Below are 22,037 nucleotides of genomic sequence, written 5' to 3'. Positions count from 1 at the left end.
GTGGAGGGTGGGGGGCCCTTGCTGGGTCATGACCGTATGGTTGGCCATCCTGCCTCCGCCCAGTGAGTTCACAGTGTCTACTGATGGGTACAGTGTCCCTTAAGCCACAGGGCTGCGTGGGGATGCCCTGCAGGCCTCAAGGGCTGGCCTCTGCTCAGGGGGTCTTCCTGGAGTTTCTGACAACCCCAACCCCAACACCAGATGCAGCACTGGGGGTCAGCTGAGCACCCTCTTCCCACGGTTCCCAAAAGAAGAGGGGAATCCACCCCCAGACAGGAGGGGCCCATCCCTGAGGGGGGGCCCATACCAGAGAGGTGAGGGGGCCCCCCATACCACAGAAAGGAGGGGTCCCATGGCTGAGTAAAATGTCTCTCAAGCATGTTGTAAGCATGTTGTGTGCATTTGTAAGGATGCTGTGCGTGCTGCAAGCATGTTGTGTGCATTTGTAAAGATGCTGTGCGTGCTGCAAGCATGCTGTGTGCATGTCATAAGGATAAGTCACATCTGACCCAAAGAGCGCTGCTCACAGCTCCCCAGCCCTGCTAGCAAACGCATCGGGAGCTGTGGACACCCAGAGGCTCGTCTGAGTTTAGTTCCACGCAGGTGAAAGACACGGAGCACTCGAGAACTGCAGGGGCATGGCTCCCTCTAGAAGGTTCTGAGGCCTGGGTGGCGTACTCACCCTCCAGGGGGCCCTGGTCCTCGCAGAGGTGTCCATCCTTCGGGTCCCCATGGGGCAGCTCCTGGGAGGAGGATGCCTGTGAGAACCATGGGCAGCTGGGCAGGGCAGGGGCTCCGGAGACAGTGCAGGGGCTGGGGCCACAGGTCCTCTGCTCCTCCTGTGGTGCTCACGGGGCTCTCAGGAAGCAGAATGCCAGGCTCCTTTCCCTGCCCTGCCTGCTGCGTCAGGCCCCGGCCAGTGGCAACCAGCCCGTGTGTGCACTGCCCAAGGGAGCCCATCTCCTGGGTGCAGGTGTTGCAGCACGGGGCTCGCACACCATGCCTGACGTGTGAGGACGGGTCTTGCTGAGAAAGCAGAGGCAGAAAAGCCAGTGGGTGTAAATGCTCAGCCGCCTGTTGTCCCAGCCCAGCCCAGGGCCACCCGCCAAAGCCACATAAGACCCTGAATCACACTGAGCTCCTGTCCCATGGCAGTCGAGGGTCCCTCCCCGCCCCGCCCCCAGGACCTGAACCACTGTTCCAACCCAGGGGGTGGTGAGGGCCCCTCCCTGCCCCCGTAATCAGTGACACAGGACTCAATGTCTCCTATGACACCCCCAACAACGCCTTCACCCAGATGCTGCACAGCACAGCCCGTCTGTTCTCCAGGCTCATCCAGAGAGCAGAGACCTCAGGGGAGGGGTGATGAGTGACCAGAGAGGCAGGCTTGGAGTCAGGTCATCACACCCCCCGCCCCGGGACGGGACAATCAGTGCATCCCAGGATGCGGTTGGTCGGTGGGCCTGTGTCTGCAGAGTGCTTGGGAGGCTGCCTGGCCCCATCTTCCCTGTTAGCTGAAAGCAATCCCTCGAGTGGATGTGGGGCCAGGGGAGGGCCTCGGGGAACGACCATGCCCACTCTGCTTGCAGACCCCCCTGGCTTTGCTGTGTCATCCTGCATAACTGGGGACCCCGACCCACGGCTTTGCTGTCGTCCTGTGTGACTGAAGAGCCCTCCTAACACAGCTTTGCTCTGTCGTCCTGTGTGACTGGAGAGCCCTCCTACCACAGTTTTGCTCTGTCGTCCTGTGTGACTGGAGAGCCCTCCTAACACAGCTTTGCTCTGTCGTCCTGTGTGACTGGAGAGCCCTCCTACCACAGCTTTGCTCTGCCGTCCTGTGTGACTGGAGAGCCCTCCTACCAGAGCTTTGCTCTGTCGTCCTGTGTGACTGGAGAGCCCTCCTAACACAGCTTTGCTCTGTCGTCCTGTGTGACTGGAGACCCCTCCTACCACAGCTTTGCTCTGTCACCCCGTGTGACTGGAGAACCCTCCTAACACAGATTTGCTCTGTCGTCCTGTGTGACTGGAGAGCCCTCCTACCACAGCTTTGCTCTGTCGTCCTGTGTGACTGGAGACCCCTCCTACCACAGCTTTGCTCTGTCACCCCGTGTGACTGGAGAGCCCTCCTACCACAGCTTTGCTCTGTCACCCCGTGTGACTGGAGAGCCCTCCTACCACCGCTTTGCTCTGTCACCCCGTGTGACTGGAGAACCCTCCTACCACAGCTTTGCTCTGTTATCCTGTGTGACTGGGGAGCCCTCCTACCACAGCTTTGGTCTCTCGTCCTGTGTGACTGGAGAGCCCTCATACCACAGCTTTGCTCTGCTGTCCTGTGTGACTGGGGAGCCCTCCTACCACAGCTTTGCTCTGTCGTCCTGTGTGACTGGAGAGCCCTCCTACCACAGCTTTGCTCTGTCACCCCGTGTGACTGGAGAGCCCTCCTACCACGGCTTTGCTCTGTTGTCCTGTGTGACTGGGGAGCCCCTCCTACCAGAGCAGTCCTCATCAGGGGATGGTGGAAGGTTCCAGATCTACCCTCTGCCATGGGGCAGAGGGAGGTACTGGGACCCTGACCCCATACACAAACCAGCCCTAAAATCGTGTCCCCTGGGGCAGCAGGACTGAGGAGGCAGGTGTGGGCAGCAGCAGGAAGTTTCTGATGTGGAGTCCAGGGTGCTTGGCAGCAGGTTCAGGGGCTTCTCAGTGGGTTGGTTCAGGGTCTGCCTGGTAGGGCCGCTCTGGGGAAGCGATATGAAGGCCACACCAGCCAGTGGGTGCACATCCCCCCACTTCCCGCTTCCGGACGCTTCCACGCCATAGCGGGCAGCAGTGCCACCATGCCAGTCAGTGACCAAGGGCACCTGTGCTAGGCAGAGACCGCCCAAGGCCGCTGGTCCCACCTCGGGCACAGGGGGCTGTTGTTGCCTGCCAGGGGCTGTGTTCAGGGGACACTGCCATCCAGGGCAGGAAAGCTGGTGGTCCTCGCTTCTGCAGGACACCACAGACCATGCAGCTCTGAGAGCTGAGCCCAGGGCATGTAAGTCATTCCTTCGCTTGTCTGGAGACATCAGATGAAAAGCAAAGCCACCCCGTCCTCTATGCGTGAAGTTCAAGTTGTTGAAAATTCATAGGAGTCTCTGGGTGTCAAAAATGGTTAAGTGCTGGACCACCACCCAAAAGGCTGGCGGTTCCAATGCACCCAGAGGCGCCTTGGAAGGCAGGCCTGGTGGTCAGCTTCCAAAAGGTCACGGCCTTGAAAACCCTATGGAGCAGTTCTACTCTGCACACACGGGGTCGCCATGAGTTGGAACTGACTCCTCGGCAATTAACAACAGCAACGGTAGCGACCTCTAAGAAAAGAAGTGACAAGAAGAAGGAATAGTTAAAAATTCAAAGTTACACTTTAGGTTTGGTTCTTAAGGAATCCCAGGCGTTTGCTTTTGGCACTTGGCATTCCAAGGGGTTATCCCACTGTGCATCTCCTAAATGGCAGGGGCAGAGAGTCTGCAGACCCTGATGCCGGCCCAGATGGGGGCACTCGGTGTCTGCGACTGATATGGCAACCCCACGTGTTCTCGTTTCCTAATGCAGCTGAAATTTCATTTGGAGAAAATACATTTCCACACTGACCCCGATATTAGAATGCTGGTACCGGTTAACGTCAACCCCAACACGTGGCGACCCCATGTGTGTCAGAGTAGAACTGCACTCCATAGAGTTTTCAGTGGTTGATTTTCCAGAGTTGATAGCCAGGCCTTTGTTCCAAGGTGCCTCTGAGTGAGCTCACACCTCCAACCTTCCAGGTAGCAGCCAAGCATGTTAACCATTTGTACCACCCAGTGTCCAATCTAACACTTAAGTCCTCAGCCATCGGTGATGAAAGAGGGCTGAGTGAGAAAGAGGTGCATTTGTGAAGAGAGCGACAGCTTGGCATCTGGGATGGTGGTTTAAGTCAGACCCGCTCCAGCGACATAACAACGCCCTCTCACCGAGTGGCCTTGAGCTTTCCTGCCCTCCGGCAGAGCCGCTGGCCAGATGTGTCCCCAGAGGTGATGGCCCCAGTGGCCATCCCTTTCACCCTGAGCAGAGTTTGCCTTGTCCCTGCTCTGCCATTCTGCCCCTCCTCCCACGGGCCGGCTTCTGGGCCCTTCCCCCTCCTCCAGTGCATCATTGGTCCCATAGCCAGTTTCCTGGCCTGGATGTTGCTCCTTTTGTCATCTGCATGAGGAGCTCAGTCACCCAACGGGCACACCACAGAGCCCAGACCCACCCTCACCCTGCAGCCAGGTGCCCTGTCCGTTTCCCTTAGCATCTGGGAGGTCTCAGCACCCGCCAGTCCCCCATCCAGTCAATCCTTGGAGGCCGCAAGGTCTGCACCGGCCTCCCTCTGGCCACGCCTGTGACCCTAGGAGCCTCACCTCCTCAGCCAGCCTCTCTCGGGGCTCTGGCTTGGCCTTCAGATGCCTCCCAGATGGCCTCACAGTGAACAAACAGATAGACACATGGACTGACAACCTGTGCTTCCCTCCTCCCACCTACGCAGCAGCCGGGTCGCACAGGGGAGGTCCAGAGCTGGCTCTGCATGCACCTTGACCCTAATGGCCTACCCCCTGCCCTGCCCTCAGCCATGCCCAGGGCCCCTCCCCCGACATAATGCAGGGCCGGCCTGACGGGGCACAGATGCCAGAGGGGGCACAGAGAGATGCCCCCACCCCTAATGTGGGGGAGCCAGGGACCAGCCTCCCCGCAGCCCCTTCCCCACCCTGGGACATGCCCCCCATGTCTGAGCCTGCACCCCTCCCTGTATTCTAAGTCTGGATCCCCACCCCACACTCCCACAGCCCCCTGTGACACCAACCTCCCCTTTCACTCCCTCTGCCCCCCACAGGCTGACCATGATCTCTGACCCTGACCTCATGACCTCTGACCCTGCCCTGTGCCAGCTCCCCTCCTGGCCAAGCGTCTAGCTAAAGGAACCTTCATGTCTGTACCTCTCTACCTCCCACTCTGGGAAGTCTGCTTGTCCTACCCAGCATGGGGCCCTGTGGCTGCTCGGCCCACCTCCCATGCTCAGACCATGAACAGACTGTCTGTTGATCCCTGGCCCCGACCTGCTCCCCAGCACCCCTGCCTGCCCAGCTGGCCCCACAGGGGCTCAGGTGCCCCCAGGGGCCAAGTCCACTCTCCCGAGCACAGATGTGAGGTGACTCCATTGTCCTCCCGACACCCCGGCCTTCCTGGACCCTGTCCCAGTGGCAGCCCAGAGCCATTGCTCAGAGTAGACAAGGGCGGCCTGAGGCACGAGCCCAGTCCACCTGAAGAGGCCTGGGCGGCCCCCTCCTGGGTAAGGCACAGGAGGCGGGCTCCTGGAGAGGCCACACAGGCGTGGGTGCTTGGGGGCGCCTGGGGCATTTGGGGGCGACTGAGGGGTGGAGAGAAGGAGAAGCCTTGTGCGCCAAGTCAGCTTTTCACATTCTTGTGCTGAGGCGCCCTCCAAAGCAGGCAGCTGTGTGTAATCTGGGCATACGCGTTCCAGAGCTGGGAGGGGTCTGTTTTCCTTGGGAGCCGGCACCTTGAAGGAGGAAGCAAAATGTTCTCCACTTTTCGGATTCCTCTGCAGAGGCTCTTCAGGAAAAGCAGTATGGTGGAGGTGCTCGTCTCCTGGGATCTGGTGTGGCGACCCTGTGGCCACCCGCCCCGTGAGGCGCACTGCTTTCACCCATGGGTCCTCTACCTCATGAGTCATTCATGGGCCGTCTATCATGAGGGCTGTGTCTGCCCAGGGCCAGAGTCTACGTGTGGGTCGGGGGCTGCATCTGCCCAGGGCCAGGGTGACAGATAAGGGTCCCCTCAGCCAGGTTCGCTCCAGCCTGTTAACATGCTGAAGGGTCTAATGTAACCCTGCTCTTGACCGGCACTTCCAGGCATTCTAGAAGGACCTAGAAAGGTCTGTTTCGTAAACTAAAGGTGATGGGCAAGGCCCTCTCTCTCTGTTGTCAAGGCCAAGCCCACACATGGTAGAGTTTCCAGCCCACACGCCCCTCCTTGAGTGTGCAGGGTGGGCAAACCTCTACAAAGGCCTGACCACGAGAGCAACAGGAGACGCTGGATGCTGGCACTCACCTGTGCCCAGCAACTTCCTGGAAGTCCATTCACACCCAGTGTCCAAAGTGGCCATGTGGGTGCTCAGCAGCAGACAAAGCTGGGGGGACACATTGAGGAGACCCTCCTCAGAGCTTCCGCCAAGGCCTGGCTCAAAGGTGCCCCAGGGGCATGGAAATAAATACCCTTGAGGGGGAGAGGCATCAGCTCACCCCCCAGTTTGTCCAGGAAGGGCACAGTGGCTGCTCATTTCCAGCCACACTTGCACCTATGTCATGTTCACGTTGGCAGGTGGGTTAGTTCAACAGAATTGTCTTTATAGGAGGTGGTGCGACCCATCTCTCAGTTGGTGCTACCGCGGTGGCTCACATGTGGCAGTGTGAATGCACAGATAGGAAAAAAGGCCCGGTGATCTATGTCCAAAAATTAGCCAATGAAAACCCTACGGATCACAACAGACTATTGTTTGATACGGCACCAGAAGATGAGCCACAAAGGTTAGAAGGCACTCAAAGTACACAGTGGCTGTAGCAATGACTTGAGCACACCAACAATCCTGAAGATGACACAAGGCCAGACAACGTTTTCGTACATGGGGTTGCCATGAGTTGACACCAACTAACAACACACATCTTGGGACCACGCTGGTGTAAACAGGGCTTGTCAAAAGTAATGTGGAGCCCAGGGTAGGTGCGGTATCTGCGGGCAGTGTGCTGGACATGGGGCCTGGGGTGGGTGGGGTGTCTGCGGGCAGCTGGGTGAAGTTGGCACTCAGATAGAGGTGGGGGTTTGGGGTCAGCAGTACCCAGGGAGAACTGGACCACGTGGGAAAAGGCAGGGGTGAGACCAGTCCTGAGGAACCCCCAAAGGCTGAGACATCCAAGGAGATGTGGAGAGTGAGCGCAGCGTCATGGGTGAAAGCCGGGCAACTCACGGGGTGGGTGGCCACAGGGTCACCACACCAGATCCCAGGAGATGAGCACAGGGAGGGCACAGCTCTGGGGACAGGGGCTTGGTAGGAGTTTGGGGACCCTAGACGCATCTCCAGAGGCAGTGGCCAGCAGCAGGGCCACTGAGAAGGGGACTCGGGGCCAGTGCTGCCGGGACCCCAGCCTGACCACAGCTCCAGGCCGAGAAATACTAGACCTTGGAGGGCGCCTGCCTTAAAACTCCTCAGAGCAATGGGACTCAGGTCTGAGGCTGTGGTGTCTCGTCGCCACCAAGGTGCCCCGTGCCACCAGGCCAGGACTGGGGTGAGGGGCACATCCACCGTTGTGTATCTAGAGGCCGAGGGAGCGGGCTGAGTGTCTTTCTTTAATAAGAAAAAGCTCTGAAAAGCCAGGCGCGTTTCCTGAGGTCACCCTCCCGTGGAATCCGACTTCAAGGTGAGCCACCGTTAGTCTGTCTGAAAACGAGACAGCTTTGAAGTCAGGTCTCTGTTTCAGCTGCTAAACAGTTTCAGATGTGACAACACCACATTACGGGCGCGATAACGCAGACACGTGCGGTCAGATGTGACAACACCACATTACGGGCGCAATAACGCAGACACGTGCGGTCAGATGTGACAACACCACATTACGGGCGCAATAACGCAGACACGTGCGGTCAGATGTGACAACACCACATTACGGGCGCAATAACGCAGACACGTGCGGTCAGATGTGACAACACCACATTACGGGCGCAATAACGCAGACACGTGCGGTCAGATGTGACAACACCACATTACGGGCGCAATAACGCAGACACGTGCGGTCAGATGTGACAACACCACATTACGGGCGCAATAACGCAGACACGTGCGGTCAGATGTGACAACACCACATTACGGGCGCAATAACGCAGACACGTGCGGTCAGATGTGACAACACCACATTACGGGCGCAATAACGCAGACACGTGCGGTCAGATGTGACAACACCACATTACGGGCGCAATAACGCAGACACGTGCGGTCAGATGTGACAACACCACATTACGGGCGCAATAACGCAGACACGTGCAGTCAGATGTGACAACACCACATTACGGGCGCAATAACGCAGACACGTGCGGTCAGATGTGACAACACCACATTACGGGCGCAATAACGCAGACACACGTGCGGTCAGATGTGACAACACCACATTACGGGCGCAATAACGCAGACACGTGCGGTCAGATGTGACAACACCACATTACGGGCGCAATAACGCAGACACACGTGCAGTCAGATGTGACAACACCACATTACGGGCGCAATAACGCAGACACACGTGCGGTCAGATGTGACAACACCACATTACGGGCGCAATAACGCAGACACACGTGCAGTCAGATGTGACAACACCACATTACGGGCGCAATAACGCAGACACACGTGCAGTCAGATGTGACAACACCACATTACGGGCGCAATAACGCAGACACGTGCGGTCAGATGTGACAACACCACATTACGGGCGCAATAACACAGACACGTGCGGTCAGATGTGACAACACCACATTACGGGCGCAATAACGCAGACACACGTGCAGTCAGATGTGACAACACCACATTACGGGCGCAATAACGCAGACACACGTGCGGTCAGATGTGACAACACCACATTACGGGCGCAATAACGCAGACACACGTGCAGTCAGATGTGACAACACCACATTACGGGCGCAATAACGCAGACATGTGCAGTCAGATGTGACAACACCACATTACGGGCGCAATAACGCAGACACACGTGCAGTCAGATGTGACAACACCACATTACGGGCGCAATAACGCAGACACACGTGCAGTCAGATGTGACAACACCACATTACGGGCGCAATAACGCAGACACACGTGCAGTCAGATGTGACAACACCACATTACGGGCGCAATAACGCAGACACGTGCGGTCAGATGTGACAACACCACATTACGGGCGCAATAACGCAGACACACGTGCTGTCAGATGTGACAACACCACATTACGGGCGCAATAACGCAGACACACGTGCAGTCAGATGTGACAACACCACATTACGGGCGCAATAACGCAGACACACGTGCAGTCAGATGTGACAACACCACATTACGGGCGCAATAACGCAGACATGTGCAGTCAGATGTGACAACACCACATTACGGGCGCAATAACGCAGACACGTGCGGTCAGATGTGACAACACCACATTACGGGCGCAATAACGCAGACACACGTGCGGTCAGATGTGACAACACCACATTACGGGCGCAATAACGCAGACACGTGCGGTCAGATGTGACAACACCACATTACGGGCGCAATAACGCAGACACACGTGCAGTCAGATGTGACAACACCACATTACGGGCGCAATAACGCAGACACACGTGCGGTCAGATGTGACAACACCACATTACGGGCGCAATAACGCAGACACACGTGCAGTCAGATGTGACAACACCACATTACGGGCGCAATAACGCAGACACACGTGCAGTCAGATGTGACAACACCACATTACGGGCGCAATAACGCAGACACACGTGCAGTCAGATGTGACAACACCACATTACGGGCGCAATAACGCAGACACGTGTGGTCAGATGTGACAACACCACATTACGGGCGCAATAACGCAGACACACGTGCGGTCAGATGTGACAACACCACATTACGGGCGCAATAACGCAGACACACGTGCAGTCAGATGTGACAACACCACATTACGGGCGCAATAACGCAGACACGTGCAGTCAGATGTGACAACACCACATTACGGGCGCAATAACGCAGACACACGTGCAGTCAGATGTGACAACACCACATTACGGGCGCAATAACGCAGACACACGTGCGGTCAGATGTGACAACACCACATTACGGGCGCAATAACGCAGACACACGTGCAGTCAGATGTGACAACACCACATTACGGGCGCAATAACGCAGACACGTGCAGTCAGATGTGACAACACCACATTACGGGCGCAATAACGCAGACACACGTGCAGTCAGATGTGACAACACCACATTACGGGCGCAATAACGCAGACACACGTGCAGTCAGATGTGACAACACCACATTACGGGCGCAATAACGCAGACACACGTGCAGTCAGATGTGACAACACCACATTACGGGCGCAATAACGCAGACACGTGCGGTCAGATGTGACAACACCACATTACGGGCGCAATAACGCAGACACACGTGCTGTCAGATGTGACAACACCACATTACGGGCGCAATAACGCAGACACACGTGCAGTCAGATGTGACAACACCACATTACGGGCGCAATAACGCAGACACACGTGCAGTCAGATGTGACAACACCACATTACGGGCGCAATAACGCAGACACGTGCAGTCAGATGTGACAACACCACATTACGGGCGCAATAACGCAGACACGTGCGGTCAGATGTGACAACACCACATTACGGGCGCAATAACGCAGACACACGTGCGGTCAGATGTGACAACACCACATTACGGGCGCAATAACGCAGACACGTGCGGTCAGATGTGACAACACCACATTACGGGCGCAATAACGCAGACACACGTGCGGTCAGATGTGACAACACCACATTACGGGCGCAATAACGCAGACACACGTGCGGTCAGATGTGACAACACCACATTACGGGCGCAATAACGCAGACACACGTGCAGTCAGATGTGACAACACCACATTACGGGCGCAATAACGCAGACACACGTGCAGTCAGATGTGACAACACCACATTACGGGCGCAATAACGCAGACACGTGTGGTCAGATGTGACAACACCACATTACGGGCGCAATAACGCAGACACACGTGCGGTCAGATGTGACAACACCACATTACGGGCGCAATAACGCAGACACACGTGCAGTCAGATGTGACAACACCACATTACGGGCGCAATAACGCAGACACGTGCAGTCAGATGTGACAACACCACATTACGGGCGCAATAACGCAGACACACGTGCAGTCAGATGTGACAACACCACATTACGGGCGCAATAACGCAGACACGTGCAGTCAGATGTGACAACACCACATTACGGGCGCAATAACGCAGACACACGTGCGGTCAGATGTGACAACACCACATTACGGGCGCAATAACGCAGACACACGTGCAGTCAGATGTGACAACACCACATTACGGGCGCAATAACGCAGACACGTGCGGTCAGATGTGACAACACCACATTACGGGCGCAATAACGCAGACACGTGCGGTCAGATGTGACAACACCACATTACGGGCGCAATAACGCAGACACGTGCGGTCAGATGTGACAACACCACATTACGGGCGCAATAACGCAGACACGTGCGGTCAGATGTGACAACACCACATTACGGGCGCAATAACGCAGACACGTGCGGTCAGATGTGACAACACCACATTACGGGCGCAATAACGCAGACACGTGCGGTCAGATGTGACAACACCACATTACGGGCGCAATAACGCAGACACGTGCGGTCAGATGTGACAACACCACATTACGGGCGCAATAACGCAGACACGTGCGGTCAGATGTGACAACACCACATTACGGGCGCAATAACGCAGACACGTGCGGTCAGATGTGACAACACCACATTACGGGCGCAATAACGCAGACACGTGCAGTCAGATGTGACAACACCACATTACGGGCGCAATAACGCAGACACGTGCGGTCAGATGTGACAACACCACATTACGGGCGCAATAACGCAGACACACGTGCGGTCAGATGTGACAACACCACATTACGGGCGCAATAACGCAGACACGTGCGGTCAGATGTGACAACACCACATTACGGGCGCAATAACGCAGACACACGTGCAGTCAGATGTGACAACACCACATTACGGGCGCAATAACGCAGACACACGTGCGGTCAGATGTGACAACACCACATTACGGGCGCAATAACGCAGACACACGTGCAGTCAGATGTGACAACACCACATTACGGGCGCAATAACGCAGACACACGTGCAGTCAGATGTGACAACACCACATTACGGGCGCAATAACGCAGACACGTGCGGTCAGATGTGACAACACCACATTACGGGCGCAATAACACAGACACGTGCGGTCAGATGTGACAACACCACATTACGGGCGCAATAACGCAGACACACGTGCAGTCAGATGTGACAACACCACATTACGGGCGCAATAACGCAGACACACGTGCGGTCAGATGTGACAACACCACATTACGGGCGCAATAACGCAGACACACGTGCAGTCAGATGTGACAACACCACATTACGGGCGCAATAACGCAGACACGTGCAGTCAGATGTGACAACACCACATTACGGGCGCAATAACGCAGACACACGTGCAGTCAGATGTGACAACACCACATTACGGGCGCAATAACGCAGACACACGTGCAGTCAGATGTGACAACACCACATTACGGGCGCAATAACGCAGACACACGTGCAGTCAGATGTGACAACACCACATTACGGGCGCAATAACGCAGACACGTGCGGTCAGATGTGACAACACCACATTACGGGCGCAATAACGCAGACACACGTGCTGTCAGATGTGACAACACCACATTACGGGCGCAATAACGCAGACACACGTGCAGTCAGATGTGACAACACCACATTACGGGCGCAATAACGCAGACACACGTGCAGTCAGATGTGACAACACCACATTACGGGCGCAATAACGCAGACACGTGCAGTCAGATGTGACAACACCACATTACGGGCGCAATAACGCAGACACGTGCGGTCAGATGTGACAACACCACATTACGGGCGCAATAACGCAGACACACGTGCGGTCAGATGTGACAACACCACATTACGGGCGCAATAACGCAGACACGTGCGGTCAGATGTGACAACACCACATTACGGGCGCAATAACGCAGACACACGTGCAGTCAGATGTGACAACACCACATTACGGGCGCAATAACGCAGACACACGTGCGGTCAGATGTGACAACACCACATTACGGGCGCAATAACGCAGACACACGTGCAGTCAGATGTGACAACACCACATTACGGGCGCAATAACGCAGACACACGTGCAGTCAGATGTGACAACACCACATTACGGGCGCAATAACGCAGACACACGTGCAGTCAGATGTGACAACACCACATTACGGGCGCAATAACGCAGACACGTGTGGTCAGATGTGACAACACCACATTACGGGCGCAATAACGCAGACACACGTGCGGTCAGATGTGACAACACCACATTACGGGCGCAATAACGCAGACACACGTGCAGTCAGATGTGACAACACCACATTACGGGCGCAATAACGCAGACACGTGCAGTCAGATGTGACAACACCACATTACGGGCGCAATAACGCAGACACACGTGCAGTCAGATGTGACAACACCACATTACGGGCGCAATAACGCAGACACACGTGCGGTCAGATGTGACAACACCACATTACGGGCGCAATAACGCAGACACACGTGCAGTCAGATGTGACAACACCACATTACGGGCGCAATAACGCAGACACGTGCAGTCAGATGTGACAACACCACATTACGGGCGCAATAACGCAGACACACGTGCAGTCAGATGTGACAACACCACATTACGGGCGCAATAACGCAGACACACGTGCAGTCAGATGTGACAACACCACATTACGGGCGCAATAACGCAGACACACGTGCAGTCAGATGTGACAACACCACATTACGGGCGCAATAACGCAGACACGTGCGGTCAGATGTGACAACACCACATTACGGGCGCAATAACGCAGACACACGTGCTGTCAGATGTGACAACACCACATTACGGGCGCAATAACGCAGACACACGTGCAGTCAGATGTGACAACACCACATTACGGGCGCAATAACGCAGACACACGTGCAGTCAGATGTGACAACACCACATTACGGGCGCAATAACGCAGACACGTGCAGTCAGATGTGACAACACCACATTACGGGCGCAATAACGCAGACACGTGCGGTCAGATGTGACAACACCACATTACGGGCGCAATAACGCAGACACACGTGCGGTCAGATGTGACAACACCACATTACGGGCGCAATAACGCAGACACGTGCGGTCAGATGTGACAACACCACATTACGGGCGCAATAACGCAGACACACGTGCGGTCAGATGTGACAACACCACATTACGGGCGCAATAACGCAGACACACGTGCGGTCAGATGTGACAACACCACATTACGGGCGCAATAACGCAGACACACGTGCAGTCAGATGTGACAACACCACATTACGGGCGCAATAACGCAGACACACGTGCAGTCAGATGTGACAACACCACATTACGGGCGCAATAACGCAGACACGTGTGGTCAGATGTGACAACACCACATTACGGGCGCAATAACGCAGACACACGTGCGGTCAGATGTGACAACACCACATTACGGGCGCAATAACGCAGACACACGTGCAGTCAGATGTGACAACACCACATTACGGGCGCAATAACGCAGACACGTGCAGTCAGATGTGACAACACCACATTACGGGCGCAATAACGCAGACACACGTGCAGTCAGATGTGACAACACCACATTACGGGCGCAATAACGCAGACACGTGCAGTCAGATGTGACAACACCACATTACGGGCGCAATAACGCAGACACACGTGCGGTCAGATGTGACAACACCACATTACGGGCGCAATAACGCAGACACACGTGCAGTCAGATGTGACAACACCACATTACGGGCGCAATAACGCAGACACGTGCAGTCAGATGTGACAACACCACATTACGGGCGCAATAACGCAGACACACGTGCAGTCAGATGTGACAACACCACATTACGGGCGCAATAACGCAGACACACGTGCAGTCAGATGTGACAACACCACATTACGGGCGCAATAACGCAGACACACGTGCAGTCAGATGTGACAACACCACATTACGGGCGCAATAACGCAGACACACGTGCAGTCAGATGTGACAACACCACATTACGGGCGCAATAACGCAGACACGTGCGGTCAGATGTGACAACACCACATTACGGGCGCAATAACGCAGACACACGTGCAGTCAGATGTGACAACACCACATTACGGGCGCAATAACGCAGACACGTGCAGTCAGATGTGACAACACCACATTACGGGCGCAATAACGCAGACACACGTGCAGTCAGATGTGACAACACCACATTACGGGCGCAATAACGCAGACACGTGCGGTCAGATGTGACAACACCACATTACAGGCGCAATAACGCAGACACGTGCGGTCAGATGTGACAACACCACATTACGGGCGCAATAACGCAGACACACGTGCAGTCAGATGTGACAACACCACATTACGGGCGCAATAACGCAGACACGTGCGGTCAGATGTGACAACACCACATTACGGGCGCAATAACGCAGACACACGTGCAGTCAGATGTGACAACACCACATTACGGGCGCAATAACGCAGACACGTGCGGTCAGATGTGACAACACCACATTACGGGCGCAATAACGCAGACACGTGCGGTCAGATGTGACAACACCACATTACGGGCGCAATAACGCAGACACGTGCGGTCAGATGTGACAACACCACATTACGGGCGCAATAACGCAGACACGTGCGGTCAGATGTGACAACACCACATTACGGGCGCAATAACGCAGACACGTGCGGTCAGATGTGACAACACCACATTACGGGCGCAATAACGCAGACACACGTGCAGTCAGATGTGACAACACCACATTACGGGCGCAATAACGCAGACACACGTGCGGTCAGATGTGACAACACCACATTACGGGTGCAATAACGCAGACACACGTGCAGTCAGATGTGACAACACCACATTACGGGCGCAATAACGCAGACACGTGTGGTCAGATGTGACAACACCACATTACGGGCGCAATAACGCAGACACGTGCGGTCAGATGTGACAACACCACATTACGGGCGCAATAACGCAGACACGTGTGCAGGAGGGTGGGGGCCAGCTCTGCAGGCGGTTCCACCAGAGGGCCGCTCCCACGGTTGTTGACCACGTTGACTTCATAATGACAGGCTTGGGGACGAGGTTGGGGACGAGGAAACCGCGTTTCACAGGAGAGAACTGAGGGGCCCTGCAGGCAGCCACAGGCACTTTAGCTGTTGGAACGTCAAACCTGGAGGCCTCTTCCTGCCTGTTGGTCCGTGTGGGTTTGGAGGGTTTTTTTAATCAAAGGTGCTATAGCAACCAGATTTGGGCTTCCATCTGGAGACTCTGGCTTTGGGATCAAATGTAGTTAAGGGGTGTCAAGTTGGTTCCAACTCATAGTGACCCTATATACAACAGCATGAAACACTGCCCGGTTCTGTGCCATCTTCATGATCATTGTTATGCTTGAGTCCATTGTTGTAGCCACTGTATTAACCCATCTCGTTGAGGGTCTTCCTTTTTTTCGATGACCCTCCACTTTATTAAGCATGATGTCCTTCTCCAGGGACTGGTCCCTCCTGATAACATGTCCAAAGTATGTGAGACATAGTCTCGCCATCCTTGCTTCTAATAAGCATCCTGGCTGTACTTCTTCCAAGACAGATTTGTTTGTTTTTCTGATAGTCCACAGTATATTCAATATTCTTTGCCAACACCATAATTCAAAGGCATCAATTCTTCGGTCTTCCTCATTCATTGTCCAGCTTTCGCATGCATATGAGGAGATTGAAAATATCATAGCTTGGGTCAGGAGCCCTGTTGGTGGAGTGGTTAAGAGCTTGGCTGCTAACCAAAAGGTTGGCAGTTTGAATTCACCAGCTGCTCCTTGGAAACCCTCTGGGGCAGTTCTACTCTCTTCTATAGGGTCACTAAGAGTTAGAACCCACTCAATGGCAACGGCTTTGGTTTTTTTGGTTTGGGTCAGATGTACCCTTGTCCTCAAAGTGATGGCCTTTTGCTGCAGATTTGCCCAATGAAATACATCATTTGATTTCTTGATTGCTGGTTCCATGGGCATTGATTGTGGATCCAAGTAAAATTAAATCTTTGACTTCAATCTTTTCTCCATTTATCATGGTGTTGCTTATTGGTCCAGTTGTGAGGAGTTCTGTTTTCTTTATGTTCAGGTGTAATCTATACCGAAGGCTGTGGTCTTTGATCTTCATCAGTAAGTGCTTCAAGTCCTCTTCACTTTCAGCAAGCAAGGTAGTGTCATCTGCATATGGAAGACTGTTAATAAATGTTCCTATAATTCTGATGCCACATTCCTCTTCATACAGTCCAGCTCCTCAGACTATTTGCTCAGCACGCAGAGTGAGACATCATGCTTGGTAAAGAAGAGGATCAGCAGAAAAGAGGAAGACCCTCAATGACATGAATTGACACAGTGGCTGCAACAATGGGCTCAAGCATGACAATGATTATAACCATGGCGCAGGACCAGGCAGTGTTTTGTTCTGTTGTACACAGGGTCGCTGTGAGTTGGAACCGACTCAGTGGTACCTAACAACAACATACAGAATGGGAATTCTAAAACACTTAATTGTGCTCATGCAGAACCCGCACACAGACCAAGAGGCAGTTGTTTGAACAGAACAATGGAATATTGTGTGGTTTAAAATCAGGAGAGGTGTGTGTCAGGGTTGTATCCTTTCACCATATTTATTTAAACTGTATGCTGAGCAAATAATTTTGTCTATAGAATCTTTCACTGTTGCAACTTGAGGCTTGGATTATTTCTTCAGTTCTTTCAGCTTCAGAAATGCCCAGTGTATTCTTCCCTTTCAGTTTTCTAATTGTAGGTCTTTGCACATGTCATAATGCTTCACTTTGTCTTCTCAAGCTGCCCTTTGAAATCTTCTCTTCAGCTCTTTTATTTCATGATTTCTTCCATTTGCCTTGATTACTCTGTTTAAGAGCAAGTTTCAGAGTCTCTTCGTACATCCATTTTGGTCTTTTCTTTCTTTCTTCCTTTTAATGACTGTCCTAGTTACCTAGCGCTGCTATAACAGAAATACCACAAGTGGAGGGCTTTAACAAAGAGAAATTTATTCTCTCACAGTCTAGTAGGCTACAAGTCCAAATTCAGGGCATCGGCTCCGGGGAAGGCTTTCTCTCTCTGTCAGCTCTGGAGGAAGGTGTTGTCATCAATCTTCCCCTGGACGAGGAGCTTCTTAGGTGCGGGGACCATGGGTTCAAAGGATACCATCTGCCCCTGGCACTGCTTTCTTGGTGGTATGATGTCCCTCTGCCTCTCTGCTGGCTTGTCGCTTTTATATCTCAAAAGAGGTTGGCTTTAGACAGAATCTAATCTTATAGATCTCATCAACATAACTGTCACTATTCCATCTCATTAACATCGTAGTGATAGGATTTACAACACACGAGAAAATCACACCAGATGACAAAATGGTGGGCAATCACACAATACTGGGAATCGTGGCCAAGCCAAATCAATACACATATTTTTGGGGGACACAATTCAAGCCACAACAATGACCTTTTGCCCTCTTCATGTATGATGTCCTTGATGTCATCCCACAACTTGTCTGGTCTTTGGTCATCAGTGTTCAATGCGTCAAATCTATTCTTGAGATGGTCTCTAAATTCAGGTGGAATATACTCAAGGTTGTACTTTGGCTCTTGTGGACCTGTTTTAATTTTCTTCAGCTTCAACTTGAACTTGTACATGAGCAATTGATGGTCTGTTCTGCGGTTGCCCCCGGTCTTGTTCTGACTGATGATACTGAGCTTCTCCATCGTCTCTTTCCACGCATGTAGTCCATTTCATTCCTGTGTATTCCATCCAGTGAGGCCCACATGTATAGTCACTATGTTGTTGAAAAAAGGTATTTCCGATGAACAGGTTGTTGGTCTTACAAAATTCTATTATGTGATTTCTGACATTATTTCTATCACCATGACCATATTTTCCAACTACTGATCCTTCTTTTTTGTTTCTAGTTTTTGAATTCCAATCATCAGTAATTACCAATGCATCTTGATTGCATGTTTGATCAATTTTAGACTGCAGAAGTTGGTAAAAATCTTCAATTTCATCATCTTTGGCATTAGTGGTTGGTGCATAAATTTGAATAATAGTCATATTAACTGGATAGACTTATGGATATTACCCTATCACTGACGAATGCAGTGCTGGAGGTGCTCCCTCATCTGTACCAAGAAATTTTGAAGACAGCTACCTGGCCAACCAACTGGAAGAGGTCTATATTTGTGTCCATTCCAAAGAAAGGTGATCTAACAAAATGCAGAAATTATCAAACAATATCATTAATATCATACTCAAGTAGAATTTTGCTAAAGATCATTCAAAAATGATTGCAGCAGTACATCAACAGAGAACTGCCAGAAATTCACGCTGGATTCAGAAGAGGATGTGGAATGAAGGATATCATTGCTGATGTCAGATGGATCTTGGCTGAAAGCAGAGAATACCAGAAAGATACTCACCTGTGTTTTATTGACTATGCTAAGTCTGTGTGGATCATAACAAATTATGGATAACATTGGGAAGAATGGGAATTCCAGAACACTTAATTGTGCTCATGAGGAACCTGTACATAGACCGAGAGGCAGTTGTTTGAACAGAAGAAGGAGCTACTGCATGGTTTAAAGTCAGGAAAGGTGTGCATCAGGGTTGTGTCCTTCCACCATACTTATTCAATCTGCATGCTGAGAAAATAATCCTAGAAGCTAGGCTATATGAAGAAAAATGTGGCATTAGGATTGGAGGAAGACTTATTAACAACCTGTGATATGCACATGACACGACCTTGCTGGCTGAAAGTGAAGAGGACTTGAAGCACTTACTGATGAAGATCAAAGACTACAGCCTTCAGTATGGATTACATCTCAACATAAAGACAACAAAAGTCCTCACAACTGGACCAACAAGCAACATCATGGTAAATGGAGAAAAGATTGAACTTGTCAAGGATTTCATTTTACTTGAATCCACAATCAATGCCCATGGAAGTAGCTGTCAAGAAATCAAAGGCTGTATCGCATCGGGCAAATCTGCAGCAAAAGACCTCTTTAAAATATTAAAAAGCAAAGATGTCAGTTTGAGGACTAAGGTGAGACCGACCTAAGCCATGGTGTTTTCAATCACCTCACATGCATGGGAAAACTGGACAATGAATAAAGAAGACCAAAGAACTGATGCCTTTGAATTATGCTATTGGTGAAGAACATTGACTATACCATGGACTGCCAAAAGAATGAACAAATCTGTCTTCGAAGAAGTACAGCCAGAACGCTCCTTTGAAGTGAAGATGGCAAGATGTTGTCTCAGCTACTTTGGACGTATTATCAGGAGGATCCAGTCCCTGTAGGACATTGTGCTTGGTAGAGAGTTAGCAAGAGAGAGGAAGACCCTTAATGAGGTGGACTGACACAGTGGCTGCAACAATGGGGTCAAGCATGGCAATGATTGTGAGGATGGTGCAGGACTTGGCAGTGTTTTGTTCTATTGTACATAGGGTTGCTATGAGTTAGAACCAACTCAAAGGCATCTAACATAACACTGCTATCAAGTTGATTCCAACTCATGGCGACCCTATGCGTCAGAGTAGAACTGTGTTCCATAGGGTTTTCAGTGGCTGATTTTTCAGAAATAGATGGCCAGGTCTTTCTTCCAAGGCACCTCTGGGTGGACTCCAACTGCCCACCTTTTGGTTACCTGTTGAGTGCTTAATCGTTCACTAGAAAAAAGAAATATTTCCATCTCAACCTTTGATCTCATCCCTGCCACAAGCTTTATGTAATTTGGGTCATTCTAAAAGAGAGAGTATGCAAGGCACTATACAGTTCGCCTGGCCCTAGTCTCTGGAGCCTGCTTTGTGAACACACCTCCCAGCCACCTGACACACACCCCTGACCCTGAGACCTCGTGTGGGCCACACTGTGATCAGAAAAATGGCTGGTGTCTGGCCAGTGGGCTGAGAACACAGGCCACCATGGTCGCATGTTCCCTACGGTCATCCCCACGATTCGTTGTGGATCAGGCTGCTGTGATCCATAGGGTTTTCATTAGCTGATTTTTGGAAGTCAATCCCCAGGCCTTTCTTCCTAGTCCATCTTAGACTGTAAGCTCTGCTGAAACCTGCTCAGCATCACAGCCACATATAGGGCCCTACTGGCAGACGGGCGGTGGCTGCGCGAGGTGCCTTGGCCAGGAACGGATCCCAGGTCTCCTGCATGGAAGGGGAGAACCTACCACGAAATCAGCACTGCCTCATATAATCCCGTCTGTGTACACAGACGACGTCTGCCCAGGAGCTGAGAAGTGACGGCACAGTACGCCGGGTGTTCCCAGGCGGCCTCAGCTCTCTGCCTCTGATGTTTCCTCTTCTCCCTCTAGCACTAAATGTTAGACAATCATTCCTCAGAGAGCCTGCATTTTGCTGCCCTCCTCCCATTTCGTCTCCAGAGCTAACAATTCCGCATTTTACAGAAACGAGAAAATCCAGCATGGTCAGCCCTTCAGATTTTGCTCCTGAGCATAAAAAGCACAGAGCTCACCGAATGCACACAAAAAAACGTCCCCGAGCCCCTGACCCAGCACACCCCAACATTCCCGTGTAGACACGTGTTAACTTCCCTGGGTTAAAATATCCAGACCCGGGAGCCAGCACACCCCAACGTCCCGTGCAGACGTGGGTTAACTCCCCTGGGTTAAAATGGGGACCTGGGACCCTGCACACCCCAACGTCCCATGCAGACGTGGGTTAACTCCCCTGGGTTAAAATGGGGACCTGGGACCCTGCACACCCCAACGTCCTGTGCCGACGTGGGTTAACTCCCCTGGGTTAAAGTGCAGACTTGGCTTCCAACGTCCTAACGCTTCCAGGGGAAACTCACCTGGAAGTCTTCTCTCATTGTCATTAAAGTCTTAAGTTTCCATTTCAAAGGAAGAATAGATCCAAAGGTGGAAGACCCCTACTGTGTTGTGTGTGTGTGTGTGTGTGTGT

The 22,037-nt window shown here is 52.6% G+C and overlaps 1 protein-coding gene across 1 annotated transcript in view; it reads right to left on the bottom strand.

Annotated features, from left to right (window-relative positions):
- NKD2 (NKD inhibitor of WNT signaling pathway 2) overlaps positions 1 to 22,037 on the bottom strand; it is a 46,518-nt gene that overhangs the window by 5,365 nt on the left and 19,116 nt on the right. Inside the window, exon 6 of the mRNA XM_064279267.1 lies at positions 683 to 743. Coding sequence (XP_064135337.1) covers positions 683 to 743 — 61 coding nt within the window. The remainder of the gene's footprint in view (positions 1 to 682; positions 744 to 22,037) is intronic.

This window comes from Loxodonta africana, chromosome 2 (assembly GCF_030014295.1).
Source record: "Loxodonta africana isolate mLoxAfr1 chromosome 2, mLoxAfr1.hap2, whole genome shotgun sequence".
Classification (NCBI taxonomy): domain Eukaryota; kingdom Metazoa; phylum Chordata; class Mammalia; order Proboscidea; family Elephantidae; genus Loxodonta; species Loxodonta africana.
Note: the sequence above shows the minus strand (reverse complement) of the source record. Positions and strands in the feature narration are given on the sequence as shown.